Source organism: Micromys minutus (assembly GCF_963924665.1).
Source record: "Micromys minutus genome assembly, chromosome: 2".
Classification (NCBI taxonomy): domain Eukaryota; kingdom Metazoa; phylum Chordata; class Mammalia; order Rodentia; family Muridae; genus Micromys; species Micromys minutus.
Window position 1 is genome coordinate 84407346 of NC_137971.1, and position 25377 is coordinate 84432722.

Genomic DNA, 25377 nt, shown 5'->3' on the forward strand with positions numbered 1-25377 from the left:
GGCGTTCTGGTAAGTCCAGTCCCTCCTTTTCCTCCTTGGACTAAGCAGTGGACAACAATTTATTTTCTCTTTGGATCCTACAGAGCAGAGTCATGCAACCAGATGCTGGTTATCTCTCAACCCCAGTCAGACAGCTGACATCGGCATGCCCCATCCCTCCAACATGAAAATGGAAACTGAATACTGCAAATTTAATCAGCCCCCATGGAGATTCTTGACTACAAAACTTATGAGTAAAACAAGAATCACTAAGCCTTTGAGGAGATGCTGCAATATAAAAATGAGACAACACAAAAAATGAAGTGGAAACCTCACAAAGGAAACAAGCAGTTACTACAACAGAAACTGAGACATAAAAACCTCACATATCTGAGACTGTATATATTAGAAATACCTTTGAACTTGAGAGTTCAAATGCACAGTTACACAAATAAAAGGAAATAAGTGATTTTTATTCATAATTTTTATTAAAGTGAAAATGTTTCTTTAGTTGATGTGTATGAGTCACCTTCTTATAAATACAACTGATGACACGATATATGCAAATTCTAAGACAACATCTGGTGACTCCAGAACAAAGGCAGGCAAGAGGGACCAGTCACTGTGTGTGTACTTAGGGACTACAGTTTTGATAACCATATAAAGGGATTGTATTGTCCAAGGGGATTCATCTCATCACACTAACAACAGTAGTAATCACAGCTATGAGATCATTATTATTAGCAGCTTAAGCAAATGCTTTAAGTCTGAGGATTTACCATATCAGCAGTGTTGACTCCATTTCCCCATGTCAAATCAAAGGTTCCATTTATGTAGCCTACTTTGTTGGCCACATCTTCAAAGAGCTTTCTGACAGGGGTAGATGCTGGTAAATTTAATGTGATCCGTTCATTCACTGTCTTTGAGTTAGTAGTGTCTTGTATTATACATAAGACTCTAGGTTCTTCAGCAGCATTTTCTATCTGAAAATTTAAAGAAGTATTATTTTCAATTATTCTTAAAAAAAAAACACAAGTATAATTAACTATAGAATTTTATAATCGGTGTAAAGAACCCATAAGACAGTATTTCCTCTATACTGTTTTACTTTGCTTGAAACACATCGCAATAGATCATGTCAAACATAAGCACCATGATCACTTTAGGGGAAGTAGTCATTCCTGTGGATATCTGCTTTTACCTTTTACGGTTATAAAGCAATAAAGCCAAGAAGCCATGAAAACTTTAAGTTAAAAATGACAAACTTTGGGACTAGAGCAATGACTCAGAGGTTGAGAGCATGTTGTTCTTCTAAAGGACCTGAATCTAGTTCTCAGTGTTCGTGCTGAGAAATTCCCAGCCACTTCTAACTCAGCTTGGGAGATCCAATGCTCTCTCTTCTGGCCTCTACAGGCACCAGGCATTTTGGTGGTGTACAGATACACGTGCTGGCAAAACATACATATAAAATTTTTTCAATTAACAAGTTTGATCTTTAATAATGTATCGTTAGCAAGTCTTTTCAGCTATCAACCTGGAAACTGGATTATAAATTTTCCTTCTTTTTTTTAAGTCTGTCAAGCTAAAAATTTTTAAAAATTATCTTTATTAAAAAAATGCCCTATACCGCCCTCTTAAGCTCTTACAAATACTGATTTTTCTTTTCCATTTCCCATGGTATTAGCAGTTACGCCACCTGTATCTGAACACACCAGATGCTTGAGTGGAAGGAATTCCCCTCTTCCTCATCTAATGGTGACCTCAACACGAGCCAAGCTGAGCATCTTCTATTTCTAGCTCTCCTCTTAGCTGCCATGGCACCAAACAGTATCTAGTCTCCTTGGATGTCCCTTGTTGCTCTGTTTTCCTGCTATAATCAGAGTACTGTCTATCAAAATTATGGCAACATCTTCCCTTCCTTAGAAGGTTAAATCTCTCAATCTCATATTCCTTCAATCCTAAACAGTATTTCTAATACCAGCGCTGGTGATGCACCTCATGCATTCCCTGAGGGGTTGCTGGCATCCTCAGGAAAGGCTCTACCCACCTTGTCCCATCATCTCCTCTCCCTTTCTCACCTCTCCTCCCTGTGTGGTACTGGGAACTGAATTTGGAGTCTCTGTGTGTTAGCCAATACTCTAGCTCTTAGTTATAGTCCCACTTCCAAGAATTCCTTGTCTTTAACAGGATCCATTTTAACAGTTTGTTATGTTCTTACCATCCAATTTAAAATTAGAATTATTATCAGTGACTAATACTGAAAACAGGATAGCCATAAAGTTTATGTCAGGAAAAGTATAGTAAAATCACTGTAATTTGTTTCTGCAATGTCAATTTTGGACTTATAAGGGACTGTGTGAATTAAGGTTAATCCTATTAGATTTTAATAGAAATACATTTCTATAAAACAGATTGGCTAGCACTTCATTTCAGACAAAAATTTTAATTACTAACAATAACAAAAAATAAAAATGAAAAGTACCCTCTCTATAAAAATTAACTGCAACAAAAGGGTATTATTAACATATCCATGGAAAGTAGGAAAAGCCTTCAACTCTGTATTTAAGGTAGACATTAACACACAGAATATTACACACTTGAAACCAAAATTAATAAACATAAAGCAGACCTTTAAAAAAATCTGGTCTGTAGTAAGAGTGAACTCAAAATAATTTCAACCACTAAACTTTTTTTTTTTTAGCTTGGTTTATGGCTTTTTGTTTGGTTGGTTTTTTTTTGTTTGTTTGTTTGTTTATTTTGAGACAGGATCTAGAAACATCCTAGGCCAGGCTGGTCTTAAAGGCATGTTCTACCATGCCCAGCAAATATCTGCTTCCATAATTCCAATACACTGTAGAAGAACATGGATATGGAAAATGCTGTCGCATAGCATACCAACAATGGTATTATGGTAATACCACATGGCTATGCATCTCGGCGCTCCCAAATTCCTTAACATGTGTAAGAGTAAAGTATAAAAACTCTAGATTCTTCTCCTTCTACCTGAATGTACAGAGAAGCTACTGTAATAGACCCCATGTGAAGAGCAACTGTGCTATAGTAAACACAAAATTTAATTTTGTCTGTTCCTTTTACTTCTTTTAATCAAAATAATTATTTTCTGTACAGATATAAAACTATGCTGCCCTTTACAAAACAGTAAAGGTTGGGCATGGCGGTGCCTACCTTTAATCCCAGCAATCAACAGGCAGGGATGGACAGATTTGAGTTTAAGGCTATAAAAAATGTTTTGTGCCAGCCATAGCTGGGCCTTGTCAATAATAAAATAAATATATAAAATATAAAAAGATATAAAGAAAGATAAATAACTTATAGTTCTATATCTCAAAAGAAGCCTAGTAACATTTTGTCGAACAACTTTTTAGAATTTTTTTCTATGCACATACACAGGCTTCTCAGATATAGAAACTGAATCAAGCAAACATGTTATTTTGCAATTCTTTATTTATAAATACATTACCCAATGCATTTTCTAGCAGGCTTTAACTTATCATTTTAAGCTGGAAAATACAATTAGTGCATAGATTAATAATGTTTTATTATTCTATGTTACTGATTCCTAGATCAGAATCTTTTGGGGGATGGAGTGGGGCAGTGTTGAGGACTGAGCCAGAGCACTGGGCACGCGAGCGAGGCAAGTGCTAGACTACTGAACTACACCCCAGTTCACAAACTTTTGAGAACAACTATGTGATTAAGCTTTATACCCATTCTGTTTTCTAAAATGTCCATGCCTACAATATCTTACTCTTGAATTTAATTCTAGTATAATTTAAACAAAGACAATGTCTTTTAAATCTAACATGTGGCTACCAACCATACATTTCACCTAACTTTAAAATCCCTGTAAAATTTTTTCTTTTCCTCATCTCAAATTTGGACACTGGTTAAAATTAAAAAAAAAAAAAAATCCCCATTCGAAGGTATCATAAATAAGACATTGTATTTCATAATAAACAGCTTTTCAAGAGCAAAACCCCTCTACAGTATCAACTTAATACTTTTTAAAACATTAAATTAAAAAATACATCTCATAGACTTGAGACAACTAGGGTAGATACCTATACTTTGAGGCTCTACTGCAGAATGGGTACTTTTGCCCATAGAAAGAGGTAGCATTACCTTCAGGTGAATTCCAAAATGCTAAAACTCTTTACTATTCTTTTTTCTTCTCCCCCTTTTCTTGAATTTGAGTTTGCTATGTGGCCATGTTTAGGACCACCAGAATATGTGACACTGTGCTACTTAAAGCTGGGCCTTAAGAAACCAGAAGCCTTCACTATGCATCCGGAACCCCCCCCCCCACTTTATAAAGCAGCCCACATGTAAGCAATCCAATTACAGCGGCATCAGCTCACTATGTGGAAGCCCTAGCAATCTACATGTGCAAAAGAGGCCGTTGAGTGGAAGCACTGAGGTGGAAGTGTGACACATGAGAATAGCATTCTTGGACTTTCCATTCAAAGCCAAGCACCAGGTAAATGGAGCCAAGACATGACACCTCAAGGAACAGAGTTCAACAGCTGAGTCCTTGCTCAAACTTCATCCCACACAATCCCGAGTAAGTAAATTAATTGTTCTTTTAAGCCACTAAATGTTATGGTAGGCTGCTATTAAAAGCAGGTAACAAAAACTTGGCAAGATACAGTTAGGCACATGCAAACTACTACAGAATGATTGCTGGGTGTAGTGGGGGACACCTGAGCACAGATCATGCTTTAGGTAGGGAGCAAATGTTTAGTCCAAAGAGTTCTAAGAACTCAAGATGGGAGAAAGCTACAAAGTTTTAAAAGCCTACAAGAGGTTCCATTTAGGAAGACAAATGAACTTAGAATAAGGTAATAGAAGAGCAAAGTTCCCTACATAGAAAACCTAACCAAGAACAAATACAAAGTTATTTTACACACACACACACACACACACACACACACACACACACACACACACACACACACACACACACAGTCATCCTAAGCACTAGATGTAGAAGCCGGCTGCCTGTGTCTAAACTCACTGCACAAGCAGCTGATTTCCAAGCACAGTGGAAAGAAACTTTCAAAAAGTAAAAATCACTAATAGAACCTTGATGGGAAAGTAACTACATTAGGATAATCACAAAGTAATAGTGTTTTCTTCTAGAGGCAACTCTGCTATTAGAATTCAGAAGTATCTGGCAAAGAAAATCCTAAATATACCCTGAATGTATGCTGCTCTCAAATCATCTCTTTTTTAAACATTCTTAACAGTCAAACTTTGAGGTTACTGCTGTCAACATTGTGACTTTTGTAACAATGACGATGATTAAGCTTAGCTAGGGTTTACAGTTCTGTGATTCTAGCAACTCAAGAGGCTGAGGCAGGAAGATTCTAAGTTCAAGACCTGTCAGACAACTTAGTGAGGCACACTCAGAATAAAGAAACTAAAAAGAGACTAGGGACATAGTTTAGTACTGAGTTTGCCTAGCATGTGTGAGGTGTGAAGCTCTACACTCAATCCCCAATACCTCAAAACCCAGACAACAAAACAGTTCTTAGATGTTTTGTATTTAAAAATACAATGATATATAATTGATGGCATATGTTCAATGTCATTAGACATAGAAAATAACAAGACTCAAAGCTATCAACATTTGATTTTTCTGAGAGAAAAAAGTTAAAGAACTAAAACACTGAAGGCTCTTCTTTATTTCCACACTCAACTGTCCATCTATTTTCTCTCCAGAATTTTTCCTTCAACGACCTTAAAACTGAGTGAATATGGGACAAACTTATATACATGCACAGTCCGTTTCTCTGCTTCTGGGCAAAAGCTGCCATAAGTAAGATAGCCAGTCTTGGGTCTTTGCTGTGGCTAGTCACTGTTCATAAATACTACACTGCTACAGATAATTACTGAGTATAAATATATTTGCTAACTGAAATTTGTATAGCGTATATATAATTTCTTGGCCTTGTTTAGATTATTCAATTTAAGTAATAATTCTTGGCCTGCTGACTAATGACCCTGATTTACATTAAAAATTATTTTATGATTCTCTTTATACTCTATTCAAAGCTCTAACCTACTCAAGTTATCTGATTTCTAAGTGGTCACCTACAACACTTGGGACATATGGAAACATAAAGAAACTGCAGGGGAAAAGCAGATGTGGAGGGATGAAGGAGAGAGAGAGGTATGAATTACTGGTTAGAGTGCAGTACACAGGAAAGTTTGGGCTTATTAGGACCACAGGGGACCAAGGAGCTAGCACTTGTATTTAATCCTTCAATAAGATTTCTAGATACAAGGGCTGGTGAGATGGCTCAGTATGTAGACATTTGCTGTCAAGCTTAAGACCTGAACTTAATTCCTGGAGCCTTAATGATGGAAGCAGAGAATGGACTCCTCTAACAAGCTGTCCTTTGACCTTCACAGAGGATGGACTCCTGTAACAAACTGTCCTTTAACCTTCACATGCAGGAGTAGCAAGCACCCGCCATAAATAAATAACTGAATAAATAAATCATATCAAAAATTTCTAAGCAGTAACTTTATAAGTAATTTATTTAATCCCTAGTAGAATTAATAGTGCAGAAAATAAATATATCTGTAACAACAGGCAAATACTACATCCAAATGCAAAACTAAGGGCTCTACCATTTTCTTTTCGCCCTTTCTCCTATTCACTTGTTAAATACACAGGACTGTACAGATGTAAAATTCATTTAAGATGACTTGTATGCTATTAAAACTGCTTAAGAGTAAATAGCCAGACAAGCAGAAAACTTAAGACATGCTTTACTACTGAACAAAACAGAAGCATGCTGTTACTAGCTCTGCTGACTATCGCACTGAAGCAGTGACACCAGCAAGCTACCTGTAAAAATTTCTTCTTCATTTCATCAAAGATATTTTGTCTGCATCTCCAAAACACATCCTATAGCATATAAAAACAAAATGAATTATTTGCATAAAATAAAAGCACAAGTAAAATAAAAGCAAAAGACATTTTGCTATAAGACACATATAATTACAATATTATAGACCATCTAGAATTTCATTCATAATTTATACTGCAATTTTAATGCTGGGTATCAGTCTTGTGTATATGTATATATATATGTATATATATATATATATATATATACTGAAAACCTATGGTACAGTGATGACTCCAACTGGCACATTTTAACAAAAGGCACCATTGAGATAAGCTTATTATAGGTCTTACTTTTTTTTAACAACTATGAAAGCAGACACATAATTTGTATGCAAGAAAAACTAAGTTACCATAAGTTATCAAGAAGCAATTTCTTGAAACCCTGAGTCTACAATATCCATGCTTCTTCTACACACATTTATCTCTTCTTCCCTCCTTTGCTTAATATAGAGGACACACTGAATTAAAGGTCATTTTGCCTTTACAGTAGAATTATAATTCTAATAGTAGTAATCACTTTTCAAACAGTGACTTCAGGGCTAGGTATGTAGCAGGAGGATCAGAAGTTCATGGTATCCTCAGCTACATCATGAGTTCAAGAGCAGCCGAACTACAAGACTTTTAAAAAGGCAATTCTAAAATAACAATCACTAGCAAATTTAATATAGGTTTTACCAAACCTTTTCTATTCTACAGTGACTTAGCTTCTAACCAAAGGGATCATTCTGTTGGGCACAATTTGAATCATGCTTCTTATCTTTTAACACTCACTTTCTTGTGCCAGAACAGTCAGTTTGAAAACCTCAGTTTAGATCAGAATGTTGGCTCTATCTTTCACAAAGTAATGCTGACCTGCAGCCAGGTGTTAAAGCTGCATTAGTGGCCTAGAATGGAACAGTGAACAAAGTTCTCAGCCCTTCATCATACAGTGGAAAGCAGGCCACTAACAAACCTGAGCACTCTGATACGCACCACTCTTGAGTCTTAGCATTTCTGTCCATGGTACCCAGATGGCTTTTCCCTTGATAGCCTTACCTCTTTGGCCCAAGTTTCACTGTGGCAGTTTCAAAACATGTGCACTAATCCTTTGGTATAACTCTTAGCTAATGCCACACCCTTTGCATATGGGTAGGTATCAGTGATTTCTATGCTACACAACTTGACTTGCAAGGTTGGGTTGGAAAGGCCATTAGGTTCCTGGCTTGCTTAGATACAAGCCTTTATAGTGCAGCTTGTAGGTTGGAAGGACACTAAGTAACCAAATGAAAAGGCCATGTGTAGACATGCTATTCCTAGCCTCAGTGAGATCCCAGCTGACAACCAGCATTGACATCACAGTCTGAGGACTCTTTCAGATGCGTCTAGCCCTAGCCTTGCCGGGTTGATGCCACAGCAGAAAAATAAGTTACTGCTGCCTGTCTTGCCTGAGCTGTTACTCTGTGAGGGACAAGTAGTGGGGACAAGTAGTTACACAGCTGAAGATAATCAGATCAACTAATCTCTCCCCCTTTTAAAATTATAATCTTCCTGCTACCCCTCATCTCCTTTCCTACTGTCTCCACAGTTCCTGTAGCTATCTGATCAGCAGTTACTACTTCCCCTATTGTCTTTATCTCCAAAAATCCTCTACTTTGAAGCAAGACAAAATACACAGGACTCCCCCAGCCCCAAAATTTAACTAAAAAATTATATAGCCCACTAAAATTGGCACTCATTGCTTAATCTTGGTCAGAAAGTTCTTTATAGGGAATGGAATAAAAAAAAAAAAAAAAAACTATGAACAACAGTAGCACATGGCACCAAGTTCAAATCCAGTCTAATTTACATAATGAGTTCCAGGGCAGCCTGGACTATATAAGACCACCCTGTCTCAAAAAATGTGTTATATTTTAAATGAACTCAATAGATGGAAGATCTAAACATAAGAGCTAAAACTATAGACTCTAACTATAAAACTATAGAACCAGGTATGTCTGGGAATTTGGCTAGATGAAAGATAAATTTTTAAGCAAAGTATGATTGTGTCTTTAATTGCAGCACCCAGGGAAGCTGGGGCAGGTTGATCTTTGTGAGTTCTAAGCTATCTGGCTTACACAGAATTTCAGGTCAAACAGGGAAACATAAAACACTTGTCTTCATAATAAACAGGAGGGGCCTAGGGAGCCCTCCCTACTTACTCCCTTGAATACCATCAATAAAGTTCCATTGCACCCGCAAAAAAAAAAAAGACACTGTTTTAAAAAAAGAAAATTAAATAAACTTGTTTAGTGAATGGTTCAAGGATAAGTAGCCATTATTGAGGGGAAAAATACATAAAGACTTAAAGCATATCTTATGTCCTATATGAAAACAAACCCATTTCAGGTATATTAAAGATCTAACTAGCAATGTTGAAGTCCTAAATTCTTTAAGAAATTTTACAAAATACCTTTAAATTGTTAAGTTTACAAAAAATGCACAAAAATAAAGCGAAAAAGAATTAAAATTGAAGACATGTAGAGTTAACAAAACAGAAAGGGCAAAAAGAGTTGGGAAAAAATATTTACAGTAAAGCCAACCAAAAAGTGTGCTACCCTACCTGAGCCATAACCAACAAGAACTCAGCAGAAAACAGGAGAGCTCACAAAGAAATGCTGACATGTATAAAATTATTGGTCAGCAAAAAGACACTTGAAAAACTAATATTTCTCATTCTTAGTGTAAATGTAAACTTCAGGAAAGTTTGACATTAACATTACCTATAAACCCAAAAATGCTTATCCTACAACCTATCACTTTCACCATTAAAAATATCCATATGCTCCACTGTTGTCTGTCTATGGATCCATCCATTCACCTGGCTCTGAGTTATAGCAGACACGGAAAACTATGCAATTCCCATTGCTTAAAATAGCACAAGAACTGCAAACATTCCAAATTCAATCTAGTGGATAAACTAAGAGTAGATACCATTAAAATATGAACCGAGTTATGCTTTTTTGGTACTGTTATAACCCTTTGGGCTTTTCTCAGCCTGCCCAGCTCGAAAATAAGGACACAAAGGCTTATTTTTATTTACAATGCTTAATGGCATTAGTTTAGGATTGCTCCTCAACTAGCCCTTAACGTGTATTAATCCGTTTATACTGGTTTATGTCTCCATGTGGTTGGTTTCACATGTCCAACTTCTTCTCTTGCCTGACTCTTTCCTAGAGTTCCTCTCCCTGAAATTTCTGCCTAATTCTCTCCTCCCCTGATATAGGCTATTCAGCTCTTTATTGACAGGTGATACTTTTATACAGTTCATAAGAGATTGTCTGTACACACTGTATGTGTATTTATTTTTATAATTTAAATCTTAAGAAAACTTAGCAAATTTAACTATATATAATGTAAAAAAATTAAAGTAACTATTTTATTTTTTCTCATTATATTTCTCCTCTCATTAGTCCTCATAATAATCCCAGTTATAAGACAAAAATAGTTATCCAGGATAAGGGAGCAAAAGCAATTTGCCTTGGCATCAGAACCCATAAAAATTGTCTAGCAAAATGTGTAGGAATATGTATTTTTAGTGTGAACAAACAGAAAGACCAATATGCTTACAGGAAATATATGTCATGTAATATTAACAAACATCAACATACAGAATATAAGCAATTTAGAGTTTATATGTGAGAAAATGCAGGAAGGAACCAAGGACACCCTAATGGAGGTTTTTGATAAGCTCCAGTTTCTAAGATTTATAGATATATTTTAATCCATTACAAGAAAGTGCTCAGAAGGAAGAGAAGCCTCTTAAAGATAAAACAGCATTTACTTAAATAGTGGCTAAATATTGTAACAGTTCAAGCCACACACAATACTCCAATCTTTAAAATATTTGATACTTTAAAATCAGACCAGTAAAATTTTACATAAACCAAAGGGGGGGGGGGGAGCAGGAGGAGAAAGAGTGGAAGGGAAGAAGGCAGGCATCTTGTGTGAGTGAGTGTAAAGCCTAAAAAACTCTTGAGAACAGCCCTGGAAAGGAGCAGTCTCACTAAACAGGAAACTTCCTGACCACACCACCACAACCAATCACCAAAGAACAAAACTGACCCCACCCCCATCAACAACTGCGAAGGGAGACACTCACTTGGCTATAACAAAGAGTCCACCCGTCCCTAATCAGGGAAGCGTCCTTCAGGAAGCCATTGTGGCAGAATGGAGTACTACCCTCTTCACTTCTCTATCAACAGAAGTCATGTGGGAAGAAACAAGTATGCTTGTCTTTCTAGTCTAGGCAGGAATTGGCAAGGGAAGTGGACCTGAACTTAATCACCACCCAACAGTAGTAACAAGGCACTTGACCAACAGCTAAAAGTTACAACAAAACTTTCTAAAAATGTATTATCCTCTAGTTGGTAAAAACTGTCTACAGATCCTCTGGGCTCAGCCTATGTCATGGTGATTTGTTTAAGTGCACCAAGAAGGTCAGGTCATCAGTAAATCCAAGACCCACTGTGATGTCACCCATTGAAAAACGGCAAGAAAACTGGAATTAACTAGCACTCCAAGTCCAATTGCTCCTGTGACAGGACCAAGATGAAGGGATGGGCTACTATGCTTCTCACACAAAAACAGTGCCTGGCAGGGCCTGATCCTGAAACTCCACTTGTGCTGTCACAGTCAAGTCTGAAGACTGAAGGAGCTGAGAGGCCGGAAGAAGCACTACCCTGTGAGACACATCTACCATACAATAGGTTAGTTTATGTAACAGCCACAAACGTACCATAAACAACAAACTCATCTACAGGACTGGAAATTCTAACTCTAGGTATAGCAACAATAACAAAAACTGAAAAGAGCTAACCAACTTGTACATTCATGTTTACAATTGAATTAACAAACACTTGAAAGTGGAAGAAGCCTAAGTACTCACCACTGAGATAGCTTAGTGAGAAAGGTGCTCACTGCCAAGTCTAACTAATAACCGAGTTTGATCCCTGGAATCCACCTAATATAGGCAGAACATAAGCTGTCCTCTGATGTCCACATCCAACTATGGCATTTGTATGCCCATATACATACATATAAAGAAATCTTTTAAATGATGTAAAAAATGTAACAATCTGTTAATTATGGAATCTCTGGGATATAAGACACAGATTTCACTCTTACAAATGCTCCCTGCATATATTTATTTAGCTGATTACCCTGAGGACTTAGAAGCAATGACATGTTTCTAACAACAGATACGTCCAGCGTTTATGGTTTTAGTTTCTAGGTACCATTTTCCACAACAAAAATAGGGTCCTAAAGTCTTAGTAGAAATTTCTGATAAAGTACAAAAACAAAACAAACAAAAAACAACAACAACAAAAAAACCAACAAAAACAAACCCAAAACCTAAATCTTAAAGAAGTACTCAAAATATATCAAGAGAACATGAGTCCCATGAAAGGCTGTTCTCATTGGTCAGTTCTGGATAATTCAAACTTAAGTAAATGATTCACTTAGTTGAACATTTATTTATGATACAGAATGGGAAACAAACAAGTAGTAACCTATTCTGAAATTATAAGCAAACATGTGCCACACCAAAATTATATTCAGGTACTGATAATCAGCAGTAAAAATTATAGAGCAACAATCATTGGCCTTGTTAGTATTCTTTGAGAAACCTTTAAAAAAATAATTTTCAACAGCCAGATGTTGAAAAATTTAATTGCAGCACTCAGGAGTTAGAGGCAGGAAGATTTTTGAATTCTAGACCGGCTTGGTCTACAGTTCCAGGACAGCCAGGGTTATAGAGAAAAACCCTGTCTCAAACAAAAAAAAAGTTTAAAAAAAAGTAGCTTAATAAAAGTTTTTACTATTTTAATGATAACTATTCTCCTGCTTAAATTTTCTTTCTTCATATATAAAATATTCTTTAAAGACAAATAAAATCTACTTTGTGTGTATTCTAAAGCATATTCAAAGTATATAGAAGTTATGGGTAGAGTGTGACAAATGAACTTTTATTACTTTATTGTTCAATGTACTATTGTACAGATTTTCTGAATTTAAACTAATAAACATATAATTATATCAATATATGGCATTTACTTCCAAATTACATAACATAAAAACATTCAAGTAATAAAATACAGGCTGAATTGGATAAAATATGCTTGTAATATCTTTATGCCTGTTCTCTATACTAGTGTATGCATCCCTCAAGCAACTACATTCCATTGCCTTTGAAAATAGTTTTCAAAAATGTTTTTGCTCTATGTTGCTGTCAGTTGCTGCAACGAATTATTCAATTTAAACTTTAAAGATTAGTGACTTAGGGTTTCTATGGCTGTGATAAAGCACCACGACCTAAACAAACCGGGAGAAAAGAGCTGATTTGACATGTGTACACATCACTGCTCAGCATCGAAGGAAGCCAGGACAGAACTCAAACATGCTTTGAAGGAGTCCTGCTTACTGGCTTGCTCTCACCACTTTCTTATAGAATCACAACTCTGCTAGTGGTCTTCCCATTGCTGCCTGCTGATAATTCCTGTGTTAGTCATGCTAAAAATACACTAACAAGTATCAAACTTTGCAACTAACATTATTTTCAAAAAGTGAAACAGTAAGTCTTTCCTGTTATTTGTGCTTCTGATTTCTGCTTAGATTGCTGTTGTTGATAAGCAATGACGCAGCTTGTGATACAACTGACCCGTTCACAAGTTTGCAATATTTCAATATTCTAAAGCTTGACCTACCGTGGAGGTTTTTCTGCAGTTATATATTGTAATGCTAAATTCTGTGCCCAAAGGTCTAGTTGCCAACTTACTAGCTTTTGTTGTGTAAACCTTGTTCCTTAATTCAAAACTATTGGCTAAATAAAATGTCTATGGCCATTTACTGAGAGGAGTAGAGGTGGGCAGGTTTTGAGTTACCTGGGTAGGGGTAGAAGTGGGTAAGGAGGGAGGGTGGGAGGAAGAAGCTGTCATGACAGGAGATGGACCATAATAAGCACATAGCCAGGAGAAACACCAAGTATTTTGGGTACACAGCTGGGATAGCAGTTAGAAAATTACATTAGGGGTAACTCCCCAGTAATTGTCAGAACCATTTTTTATTTAACCAACAGTTTTTAATAAGGAACAAGGTTTGCACAACAAAAGCTGGTAAAAGTGAGAATTCATTTGTAGGCAACTAGACCTTTGGGTACAGAATTTAGCACTATACTGCAACAATCTATTATTATTTATACTTATTTATTTTGTGCTGATGGAGACTGAACTCAGGCATTGGTGCATGTAAGGAAAGTACTTTAAGCTAAAACCCTAGCCCATCAAATATTTTACTTTAAAAATCATGGATAATCTTAATACAAGAGTCTTAACAATGCTCTGAGTATAAAGATGTTCCATTTCAGAAATGTTAAAGTTCTCAAAATTAAAAGCTGTCCACTCCTATGGACTGGTCTTTATGAGCTTTAAAAACATAGTACTTAAATCAGGCCACCTGGCTAGAGTCCTTAGCAAAATTACCACTTTTGGCTGGGTAATCTCTACACAACTCTACCTCACTCTGGCTCAGTATTACAAATGAACCTTCTGACAGCCACATAGATTCTAATAGAGCATCCTAATGCCATTAGAGTCAGGTATCATTATAGAAATACCAGTTATCCTCCTCAGGACAGATTTAAGAAATACCTAGTCCTTGACTATAACAGAACTTATACTATCCCAAAATGCAAAAGATTATCTGTGAGGAGAACGGAGAAGTTTTATCATATTGAGAATCTGAAAAGGTCTTGTTTTCATTCATATGACCATTTCACAAAGGCTAATAACTAATAACTAAAAAAAACCATTTTGTATAGATATATGTAACTGAGTTAGAGAGAACTTTTATTAGCTTATACCATCACATTCCTAATGAAAGTTGAAAATGAAGAAAAGACCCAGCAGGGAGTAGTGGCACATGCCTTTAATCCCTGCACTTGGGAGGCAGAGGCAGGAGAATCTCTGAGTTCCAGACAAGCAAGGTTAATATAATATAGCAAGTTCCAGGACAAAACAAACAGAAAGGACCCAGACTGGTGATGTGAAACTACTGTTCCCCCCCACCCCCCTTCTGATTCTGTAGCCATTATCCTTCTCACCAAGCTAGGCACTATGTAAACTCCTTTCTCAAAAAGACTAGTAAAATTATACTAGTGCCATCAAATGGTCACAACTAACTGTAGACTAAGAGTGGACAGTCTTTGATTACTACCTGTTCCTAGTGTAATCCAGCACAATACTTGCATTACGTATGCAGGATTGGGTTTACTAGGAAACCAAATGCACTGTGCCATTAGTCATCAGAGATAAAGTCAATGCACTGGCTGGTTTTGTGTCAACTTGACACAAGCTGGAGTTATCACAGAGAAAGGAGCCCCAGTTGAGGAAATGCCTCCATGAGATCCAGCTGGAAGGCATTTTCTCAACTAGTGATCAAGGGGGGAGGGCCCAGTCCATTGTGGGTGGTGCCATCCCTGGGCTGGTAGACCTGGGTTCTAGAAGAAAGCAGGCTGAGTAAGCCAGGGGAAACAAGCCAGTAAGCGACATCCCTCCATGGCCTCTGCATCAGTTTCTGCTTCCTGACCTGCTTGAGTTCCAGTCCTGACTTCCTTTGGTGATGAACATCGATATGGAAGTGTAAGCTGAATAGAATAAACCCTTTCCTCCCCAACTTGCTTCTTGGTCATGATGTTTGTGCAGGAACAGAAACCCTGACTAAGACAGTCAAGATCACAGAGACATTACTTTACACTAAAAGCTAAAATATAGACTTAACAAAATAAGCAGCAAACAAGGCCCTGATACTGCCAACTAGCAACAAGCATGCTCAACATCTGGGCTCTCACAACTCCCTGACTACAAAGCAACATGGTGGGTTTGGCAGTTTCTTACAAAGTTAAACAGATACTTTCCATACAAAGAGTATGTCCTAGTCAACCTCATTTCCTCACCCCCTAGATCACAATGTGGATGTTTTATTCAGAATCATCAAAACTATAGCAACAGCCTGGCATGGTGGCATACACCTGTTATCCCAGCATTTGGGAGGCAAAGGTAAACTGATCTTTGTGCATTCAAGGCCAGCCTGGTCTACATACTAAGTTCCTGGTCAGAGAAAGGTACAACACAAGACCCTGTCTAAAAAAAAAAATAGCTCCAATAATCCAGAGAAAAACCAAATGTCCATTAGCTGGTAAATATGTAAACAAATTGTAGCAATTAGCAGGAATAACAACAACGAGACCGCCAATACAAGCAAAAACAGACCAACCTCCAAAGCTTCACACAGTGTGTGGTCCCACCAAAATGATACATAAGAAAACAGCAAAACAGACTGGCAGCAGCTCCCTAGGGTCTGGCCAGACAGGAGGCTAAAATAGGAGAGAACTTTTGTAAGGAGGCAGGACCATTCTATATTTGACTTGGTGGTGGTTGTACAACTACATAAAGCTCTGTGTCTTCACAGAATAGATTTTACTCTGCATAAAATACACCTCAGATACCTTTTTTTAACCTAGAACAAGAAAGGCTGTGACAGCCAACTACTGCCCTCCTTACAGTATTAAAATCAGACTGTACTTGCAGAAATGTGCGTGTCCTGTCTATTTTTTTTTTACAACTCTTAAATTATATCTGTATTATATTACTGGTAAACAAAACACTGGCAAATATTTCAAGGCATATGAATTTAAAATGCCAAAACTAGTATGTCTTTTGCATTAGAGAGGTGGTAATAAGTATCTAATTTTTCACCAATTCCTTTTCATTACCACAAGCTACTACAAATGTGCAAAAAATTACACCATATGGTATAAACCCAAAATTAAAACATTAAACATTTTATGTTAATAAAACACGACGGGTTTTACATAAAATTATAGGTAGCTGATTAGTATTCACTAAAGCAATGCATTGCATTTTAGAAAAGTCATACAAAAACTTGACTTAATACAACCTGTAACTGGAGCTGTAATCAAAGTTCCCTTAAACTGTAAAGTCTTAACTTCACTCAGAGCATTGAGATATCCTTGGGAACAGTTCATTCATCTCCAATTAAAAACATTCCTGGGGGCATGTCCAGTAATCATTCTGCTGTTGCCCCACTAAAATCACTTTCTAGTCCAGAAAGAAGTACACATTAGAGTTAGTAGGGAGTACTCTATATTAGGGTGCCACATCTCTTGGAGCTGAAGGTATTAGAAGCTGAAGGCCTACATGGGTGTTGAGAACAGAACTCCAGACCTCTAAAACAGCAGTACCTGCTCCTAATTCCTATAGAGAGAATATCTTTTATGTTGTATGGATGCATCACCTGTCAGTTAAAAAGCCCATGGCTTAGGCAGGAAATAGAGGTGGGATATCTAGAAGGAGAAAGAATTCAGGGATAGAGCCAGGTGGGAGATTCACTGGGAAGACTTGACTAGTGAGATGCATGGAACCTGAGCATGGGTAACCAGCCATGTGGTAGAATAAATAGGACATTTAAGTTAAAGAAGAGCCTAGCTATATGGCCACTTTGAGTCTAAGTTTTATTTCTGGGAGCAAGAACCAAGGACTAACTTCAACCAATTCCTGACCCACCTCTCCAGCCCTGAGCATCTTATATACTAGATCTCTTTATTACTCTCAAGGTTCACCAAGAAACTGAAGAACACTCAGGAAACAACGACTGCACAGCATTCACGAGCATGCGTCGTTAAGGAAAAACCAACCACCTTGGTTTGTGTGTGGCTCTCAGTGAAAATCACAAGCTATTTTTAGAACACTAACTTTTCTCACTTGTAAACTTCCTTACAGCAACAGGTGAGAAGCTGCTGAGGATTTCACGAACAGATCTGGACACACACCCACCACCAGACAGCAACTGGTGGAATTTTCTAAAGACAAAAGAGACATACCTGATGAGCCTACTCAAGATGTTGTGTATCATCTATATCAATAAAGTAACTATGTGAAAGGACATTCTGCCACATAACTCACATGTAGAAAATACACTATTGTGAAAAACATTTCACCAAGAAACAAATAAGTATCTAATTATCTTATTTCAAAATGAAAAAGAAGCAGGTAAAATATAGTTCCTCACATTTTCACTTATATGTAAATTTAACAAGTTAAAGAATATAAAATATTTGGGTAAAAACTATTTCCATAAGCAAGTTTCAGCAACAAAGTTATATAAAAATTAAGGCATCCTGTGAAGTTCTAGAAAACAAACTTACATTCCTAGATCTTGATGTCTGTACAATAAATGTAATGTAAAATCTGTCTAGATAAACAAAGCCTCTGGGACTTTTGGACTCAGCCTGCCAGAACTAGGCACCTACACTCATTTGGCTCAAGCCTTGACCACAGTGCAATTGTCTGCCACTTCCTACAATGTATTACATCCTCTTCTGTTTTAAATGTTGCTCCCTATAACTGAAAGCTCTGCTCTGTCTTTGTATACTCACCATCCTCTGAGGTTCAGCTCAAATGTTATATTCTCAGAGAATTCCCCCAGGAAAGCTGTCTGCTCCCCCTTTTATAGCCCCACAGTATCTCTGGAGTGCACATTTGTCTGATCACATCATTCTCTCCTTTAGGCTAGACTGGCATTTAGAATGAGGCCATTTCTTATCTTTCCAACTCTGCATTCTGGATGGGTATTAAGCTCTGTATCTGAACTGAATGAATGCTTCAAAATCAAAAGCAACAACAAAAAAAAGTTCATTGAGAAAAAGTATATGTATAATTAAGTAAGTATCACTTGAAACAAATTTCTAGGTCAAACTTTAATGTTTTACTTATGCCAAACGTTTTTAATAGTTATAAACTATTTTATATAGAAAAATAGTTTTAATAGTTATGAACAAAACTGTTACATTTCTGGCTCTGAACTTTGCCCCCAAGGCTCAAGAGAAAGGTTTGGTCCCCAAGGAAGCACTGGTCAGGTGACTGACATGAGGGCTCTATGGGCTCATTCATGGACAGACTTTTAGTACTGACTGGCAAGTATAAGAAACCAGGGCTTATCAGAAGACTGGAGACCTTTTTGTTTTGTTTTGAGACATGGTCTCTCATATAGCCCAGGATGTCCTGAAACTCTCTATGTAACCAAGGATGACCATGAACCTCTGATCCTGACACTACTACCTCCCAAGTTCTGAAATTGTAACTGTGTCCCAGCATGCCATCTTAGAGACACACAATAGAATAGTGGTTCTCAACCTTCCTAATGCTGTGACCCTCTAATATAGTTCTTCATGTGAAAGGATTATTCAACCCCCAAAGGGGCCACAACTATCTCTGCTTCTCCACTGTAAAGAGGTTAATGGTTCTGTTCCTCACTTCCTCAACCACAGGTCAATGGGGACTGACAACCACGACAACCATAAGCCAAAATAAATGTTTCTTCCTTCTGTTTATGTCAGGTATATATTGTTTTAGCAATGGATGCTGGGGACTGATGGTTTCCCTAAAGGTAAGCCTATCATTTTACCAAAGGTTTCAGATTCATTGTTTTTAAAAATATTTTTCCTAAAAGCTCTTAAAATCTTTTCTTATTTATAATCATACAGCCATCTTTAGTTACATCACTTAGCAGCCTCAGTTTAATTTTTTCTCTGTAATAAACACTACATGTAATGGTGAAAGCACAGTTCTCCAACTGAAAGCTATAGGTCTTACAGCAATCAGCTAAAACATAATGAGCAACATTACTGATAGAGACAGTGTCTTCTGTTCATGTCAGTGAGTCTACCACAGAGTTAGAGAAGATCAGAACATCAATATAAAGTTCTCAACATGGACCATTATTAGCAACAACATTCCACACCAAATCCATACAAGTGAGCAATCTAGGTGGTTGTTTAAATGAGAATGGCTCCAATGGGGCCATGTATTTGAATACCTAGTCTCTAGTTGGTAGAATTGTTTAGGAAAGATTAGGAGGTGTAGTCTTGTTGGAAGTATGTCACTGGAAATGAACTTTGAGGTTTCAAAACCCACACCATTCCCAGCTAGCTCTCTCTGCTTGCTGGAGATCAGAGAGCTCTCAGCTATTGCTCTAGCTACCATGATTCCCACCATGAAGAATATGAACTCTTACCCTCTCGAATCCTGAACCTCAGAATTAAATATCTTTTTCTTAAATGTTGTTTTGTCATGGCAACAGAAAAGTAACTAAGACACCTATTAGTCAAGTGAATTATCTTAACTACTTAAGTATATCTGATCACATTTTCTAAAAACTTCATAACTTAAGAAAACTTTTTTCCCCACTATCTGTATTCAGTTACACATTCCAGCTCTCAAAAGAAGAAATAAAAATAGGTCTTAGTTGATCATACAAGAGAATCTTGTCAAGTCTAAAAACTAGCACCATGGATATAAAGGTACTAATTAATGAGCAGTAATCAGAATTCTGCCTTTAAATCTAATAAGCAAACACATTGTACAATGCACAGCAGATGCTGTTCCAAGGAGTAAGGATGGAGGTGATAAGAAAAGGTAGTAACTGCAATAACTATTTACTGAGTAACTCTTCCCCACTAGCAGGTTGTTACTCTTGTCCTAATAGAAGTTTAAGGAACTTGCCCAAGGTATTTTACCATTGGTATTTTGAGCTAGAGATTCTTGTCCTATCTCAGGACAAAAGGAAGAACACAATTGACAATTTATAATAAGGCACAAACTTTCAAATTTTAAAAGGTATAAAATGCTGGAACTTTAGAACTAGAATACACAATCAGGTTGAGACAGAAGAATCAAGAAGGATCCATCTTGCTGGCTGAGAAGGATTTCCATCCCTTCTACACTATGCCAATAGAAAACCAAGCAGCCAGGTGGGGTAGCGAGTATTTTTAAGAATCTTTATGAGAAGGACAATATCATTTTTATCAGTCATTTGCCAACACTGCCAATTGCAATCACTTTGGCGGAACATTTTCTACCTACGACAGAGTTGCCTTAGGTTTTGCACAACTAATACCCAGAAACACTGTGTAATGAACCTCAGAGAAGAATTCTGCCTTTGGACATGATAGCTAAGCTTGCTGACTGAAAATCCTTAACAACCAGGAATATTTTTAAGTGGAAGATGTTTTCTTGAAACTTGAGTTTCTTCTAAGTATTTTTCCATATTAATGCTGTCTTTTGGTTGTATGGTTGTTTTGGCAACTATTTTCAATAGAATCTTTCTAAGGTGGCACCCATGTAACTCTGGATGTGAGAACCTCCTCCCTCCCATCCTGTCTTTACCCCTAAATTACAGAATCTGGACACAAGATATGAAAAGGTTACATCACTAATCCAAATTAGTGAATTAAAATTAAAACAAAAAGAATCAGAACTTTTAAGAAAACACTTAAAATAATGACTTTCACAAAACACTTAAAATACTAACTTTCATGAAGCATCCAATTTCACTCATTTAAAGTTCCTTAAAACTGAGTTAAAAACAACAAAAAACCTTCATAACATTCACTCAGGACTGGGCACAGAATGACACAAATGCAAGGGGCATCTGAGAACAGCAAATGAGGGAGTGGAACGGGATTCAAACAAAATGGGCCCAGTACAGCAGACCAAAAGGAACTTCTAGTTAAAGAGTATAGGCTGGATATGTGCAGTTACTCCATGCTTCTTTATATGTAAAATAATAGGGAAAAAAATGCAAGAGCACAAACCCACAAGAAAAAGAAACAGGAGCTTAGGAGTTAGAAAGCAAGGCAAGTGGTACTGACTAGAAGCAGTTGTTGCTGCAACATTTTGGGGAGTGGGTGTAACTTGGAAATAATACATATTACAACAAAATTAAAACTAAAACAAAAATGATTCCCCTTTTATTTTAGAGACTGTGTAGCTGGGCAGAGAATTACCACCAGAAAAATTTTGAAGGCATTCTTCTTGTAATATTGCCAAACACAACAGCTTCTTCTATTCTGAAGCTCCCTACTTATTCTTGCTACCCCTCCCCCATACTTGGATGATCAATGGAATTCCAATTGGTATCTACTACACTGTCTATTTTACCTGCAGTGCTAGGTTCTGGCCAGTTCTGCTCACTTTGCAATTTATCTCAGGGTCCTGGAAACTCCTTAAGTAACTTAACTTCCAACCACTCTGGAAATCAGTCTGGCGGTTCCTCAGAAAACTGGACATAGGACCCAGCCACACCACTGGCATATGCTCCAGTATGTTCATAGCAGCCTTATTTATAATAGCCAGAAGCTGGAAAGAACCCAGATGTCCTTCAACAGAAGAAAGGATACAGAAAATGTAGTACATTAACATAATGGAATACTACTCAGCTATTAAAAATAATGACTTTATAAAATGCTTAGGCAAATGGATGGATCTAGATAGAAAATATCATCCTGAGTGAGGTAACCCAATCACAAAAGAACACACATGGTATGTACTCACTGCTAAGTGGATACTAGCCCAAAAACTCAGAGTACCCAAGATACAATTCACAGATCACAGGAAGCTCAAGAAGTTGGAAGACCAAAGAGGGGATGCTTCACTCCTTAAAAGGGGAAACAAAAAATCCACAGGAGGAAATACAGAGACAAAATTTGGAGCAGAGACTGAAGGAAGGGCTATCCAGAGACTGTGGGGATCCATCCTATATACTGTCACCAAACCCAGACAATAATGTGGATGCCAATAAGTGCATGCTGACAGGTTCATGATATAGTTTCTCCTGAGAGGCTCTGCCAGAACCTGAGAAATAAGAGTCGGATGTAACCAACCAGTGGACTAAGAATGGAGTCCCCAATGGGGGAGTTAGAGAAAGGTCTGAAGGAGCTGAAGGGGTTTGCAACCCCACAGGAAGAACAACAATATCAATCAACCAGACTCTCCAGAGCTCCCAGAGATTAAACCACCTACCTACCAAAGAATACACATGGACAGACCCATGGTTCCAGCAACATATGTAGGAGAAGATGGCCTTATCAGGCATCAAGGCGAGGAGAGGTTCTTGGCCCTGTGAAGGCTCAATATGCCAGTGTAGGGGAATGCCATGGAGGGAAGATGGGAGAGAGTAGGTGGGTGGAGGAACACTCTCATAGAGACGGGGGAAGGGAAATGGGATATGGGGATTCCAGAAGGGAAACTGGGAAAGGGGATAACAATTTGAAACGTAAGTAAATATCCAATAATAATAATAATAATAATAATAATAATAATTATTATTATTATTATAAAAGTAACAACTTCTTTGACTTGCTTTCTTCATTTCTTCTGTTCTCTCTCGAGTTCTAACTATGCAGGCCTTGGCTCTACTAACTTGTTCTAAGCATGTGTGTATGTGTAGTGGTGGTGGGGTGTTTCAATTCTTCTACTAAAGTTTGTTTGAGACAGGGTCTCACTCAGGCCAAAGCCAGCCTGGAACTTGCTATCTATGTAATTCAGGCTGGCCTCTAGTTCACAGAAAAGCTGGAGCATGAACAGCAGGAGGGGGTAGGTAGTTTCTTTCTTACAATGACAAAAACGGTGGGTGTGACTGTAAGAGGAAATGTGCACATTCAAAGGAGTCTGAACACTGGTCCTACTGACAAAGTTACAGGAATTTGGTTTGTTTTGTTTTCTTTCTTTCTCTCCCCCCCCCCCTTCTTTCTGTTCAGAGACAGGGTCTCTCCATGTATCTATCTGTGACTGTCCTAGAACCCTCTACATAGACCAATCCACAGAAATCCACCTGACTCTCCCTTCCAGAGTGCTGGGATTAAAAGAATGTGCTACCACACCTGGTTTACAGGAATTCTTTAGTAAGGGGGCTGTTCTGGCCCTAGAAAGACATTTGGCGGAATACCTGGTTTCTACCCACTAGATATCAGCAGCCATCCCCTGCTCTTTTCTGAGTCCCCCAAACACACATCCCCCTATCACCCATTAAGGACCATCTGCTAAACTGATAATTGAGGGAAAAATTGAAAAATATGAACTCAACCTGGTTGTGGTGAGGGACACTTTAATGTCAGCACTTGGGAGGCAAAGATGGGTCTGTACAACTAAAACATTTACAGAATACTACTAAAATTCTAGTTTAAAATATGGAGGTAATTCTCTGCTATCAGAGGCTGTACGCACAAACTTTTAAGCACTTAAGTCATATTCTCATCTGCTTAGAAAGTGACTCTAGTAAGTTTTAGTGAGGATGGCTAGGGTCAGCCAGCCTGGAAGCACAACAACCGCGCTGAAGGACATTTGAGTGATAAAATAATTACAGAGACAGAGCTACAAATGGTAACATACAAGAGACATTTCCTACATGAAGAACTATACTTTAAAAAGGAAAAGAGGAAATAAAAACTAAGTTCTGGCTTAAACAAATAAATAGATGAATTACAAGTAGAGATTCGATGAGACACCTACAAATGTGTAAATCACAACCAAGAGCTAAAGCTGTACAGCTGTGCTTACTCAGGAGAAACAGTCAGAGAAGGAACGCAGAAGAAATAAAACCAAGATCATAAAATGTGATAGTCCAGTACAACATCAACAACTACCTAAAAACAACAAACTTGCAAAGGTCCAGTCAAACAGCCCAATTATCCAGACACATGGAAATGTCAACTACCAGTGCCAAAGTCTCCTCCCCTGTTCCTGCATATCCACTTTTTTCTCCACAGAACAGGAGTCATATACAGTCTACATTCAGTCTCCTTTCATTGCATTAAATGATAAGTTTCAGAATGAGTCGACCTTTATTAATGCTCCAGTTTAAGATACCAATGGGTATTATCTGGGAAGCCTCACTCAGGCAAGAATCGATGCTCTGCAATCAACAAAATAAAAAATGACTAATGTGGCTCGTTTCCCCAGTGTAGGGGAATGCCAGGGTGTTGAGGTGGGAGTGGGTTGGAGGGGGAGCATCCTCATAGAAGAAGGGGGAAGGGGAATGGGAGAGGGGGAACCAAGAAAGGGGATAACATTTGAAATGTAAACACATAAACTATCCAATAAAAAAGATTTGAAGAAAAAAATGACCAATGTGGCACTGCAGCAATTTCAAATATCTTAACAAAGAAGAGATAAAAATAAAAGAGTACTCATTTGACATTATCTTTAGTAGATAGTAATGAAAAGATCTCTTCTATAAGAAATAAGACAACAGAGAAACCAAGAGTCATTAAGGCTCTCTCCTACACGGATGTGAAGCTGCTGCCCTCAAATGAGTTAATACATACAAAACACATGTAACCATACCTGGTTTTATATATATATAAATATCAGTTATTACTATCATTAGATGCCCAAACCTATATCCAAATGCAAAGAGTAGTGACAGCACAGGGAAAAAACATCAAGGTGTGCAGTTTACATGCCCACTTATTTTTTTTCTTCTTCTAGATTTGTATGCTAAAAATATCATTTTAAAAATTTCAGAGTCTGGGCTGGAGAAATGGCTCAGTGGTTAAGAGCACTGACTGTTCTTCCAGAGGTCCTGAG

At 37.5% G+C, this 25377-nt stretch overlaps 1 protein-coding gene across 4 annotated transcripts in view; it reads right to left on the reverse strand.

Annotated features, from left to right (window-relative positions):
- Window positions 1–25377, reverse strand: part of USP47 (ubiquitin specific peptidase 47) — an 83231-nt gene that overhangs the window by 53446 nt on the left and 4408 nt on the right. For 2 of the 4 annotated variants that reach the window (XM_080913199.1, XM_080913200.1), the window contains exons 2-3: window positions 6857–6916; window positions 759–962 (exon numbers count right to left, since the gene is read on the reverse strand). In XM_080913199.1, the coding sequence (XP_080769325.1) occupies window positions 759–962; window positions 6857–6916 (264 nt within the window). The remainder of the gene's footprint in view (window positions 1–758; window positions 963–6856; window positions 6917–25377) is intronic. The other 2 variants (XM_080913201.1, XM_080913202.1) reach the window with 1 other exon arrangement.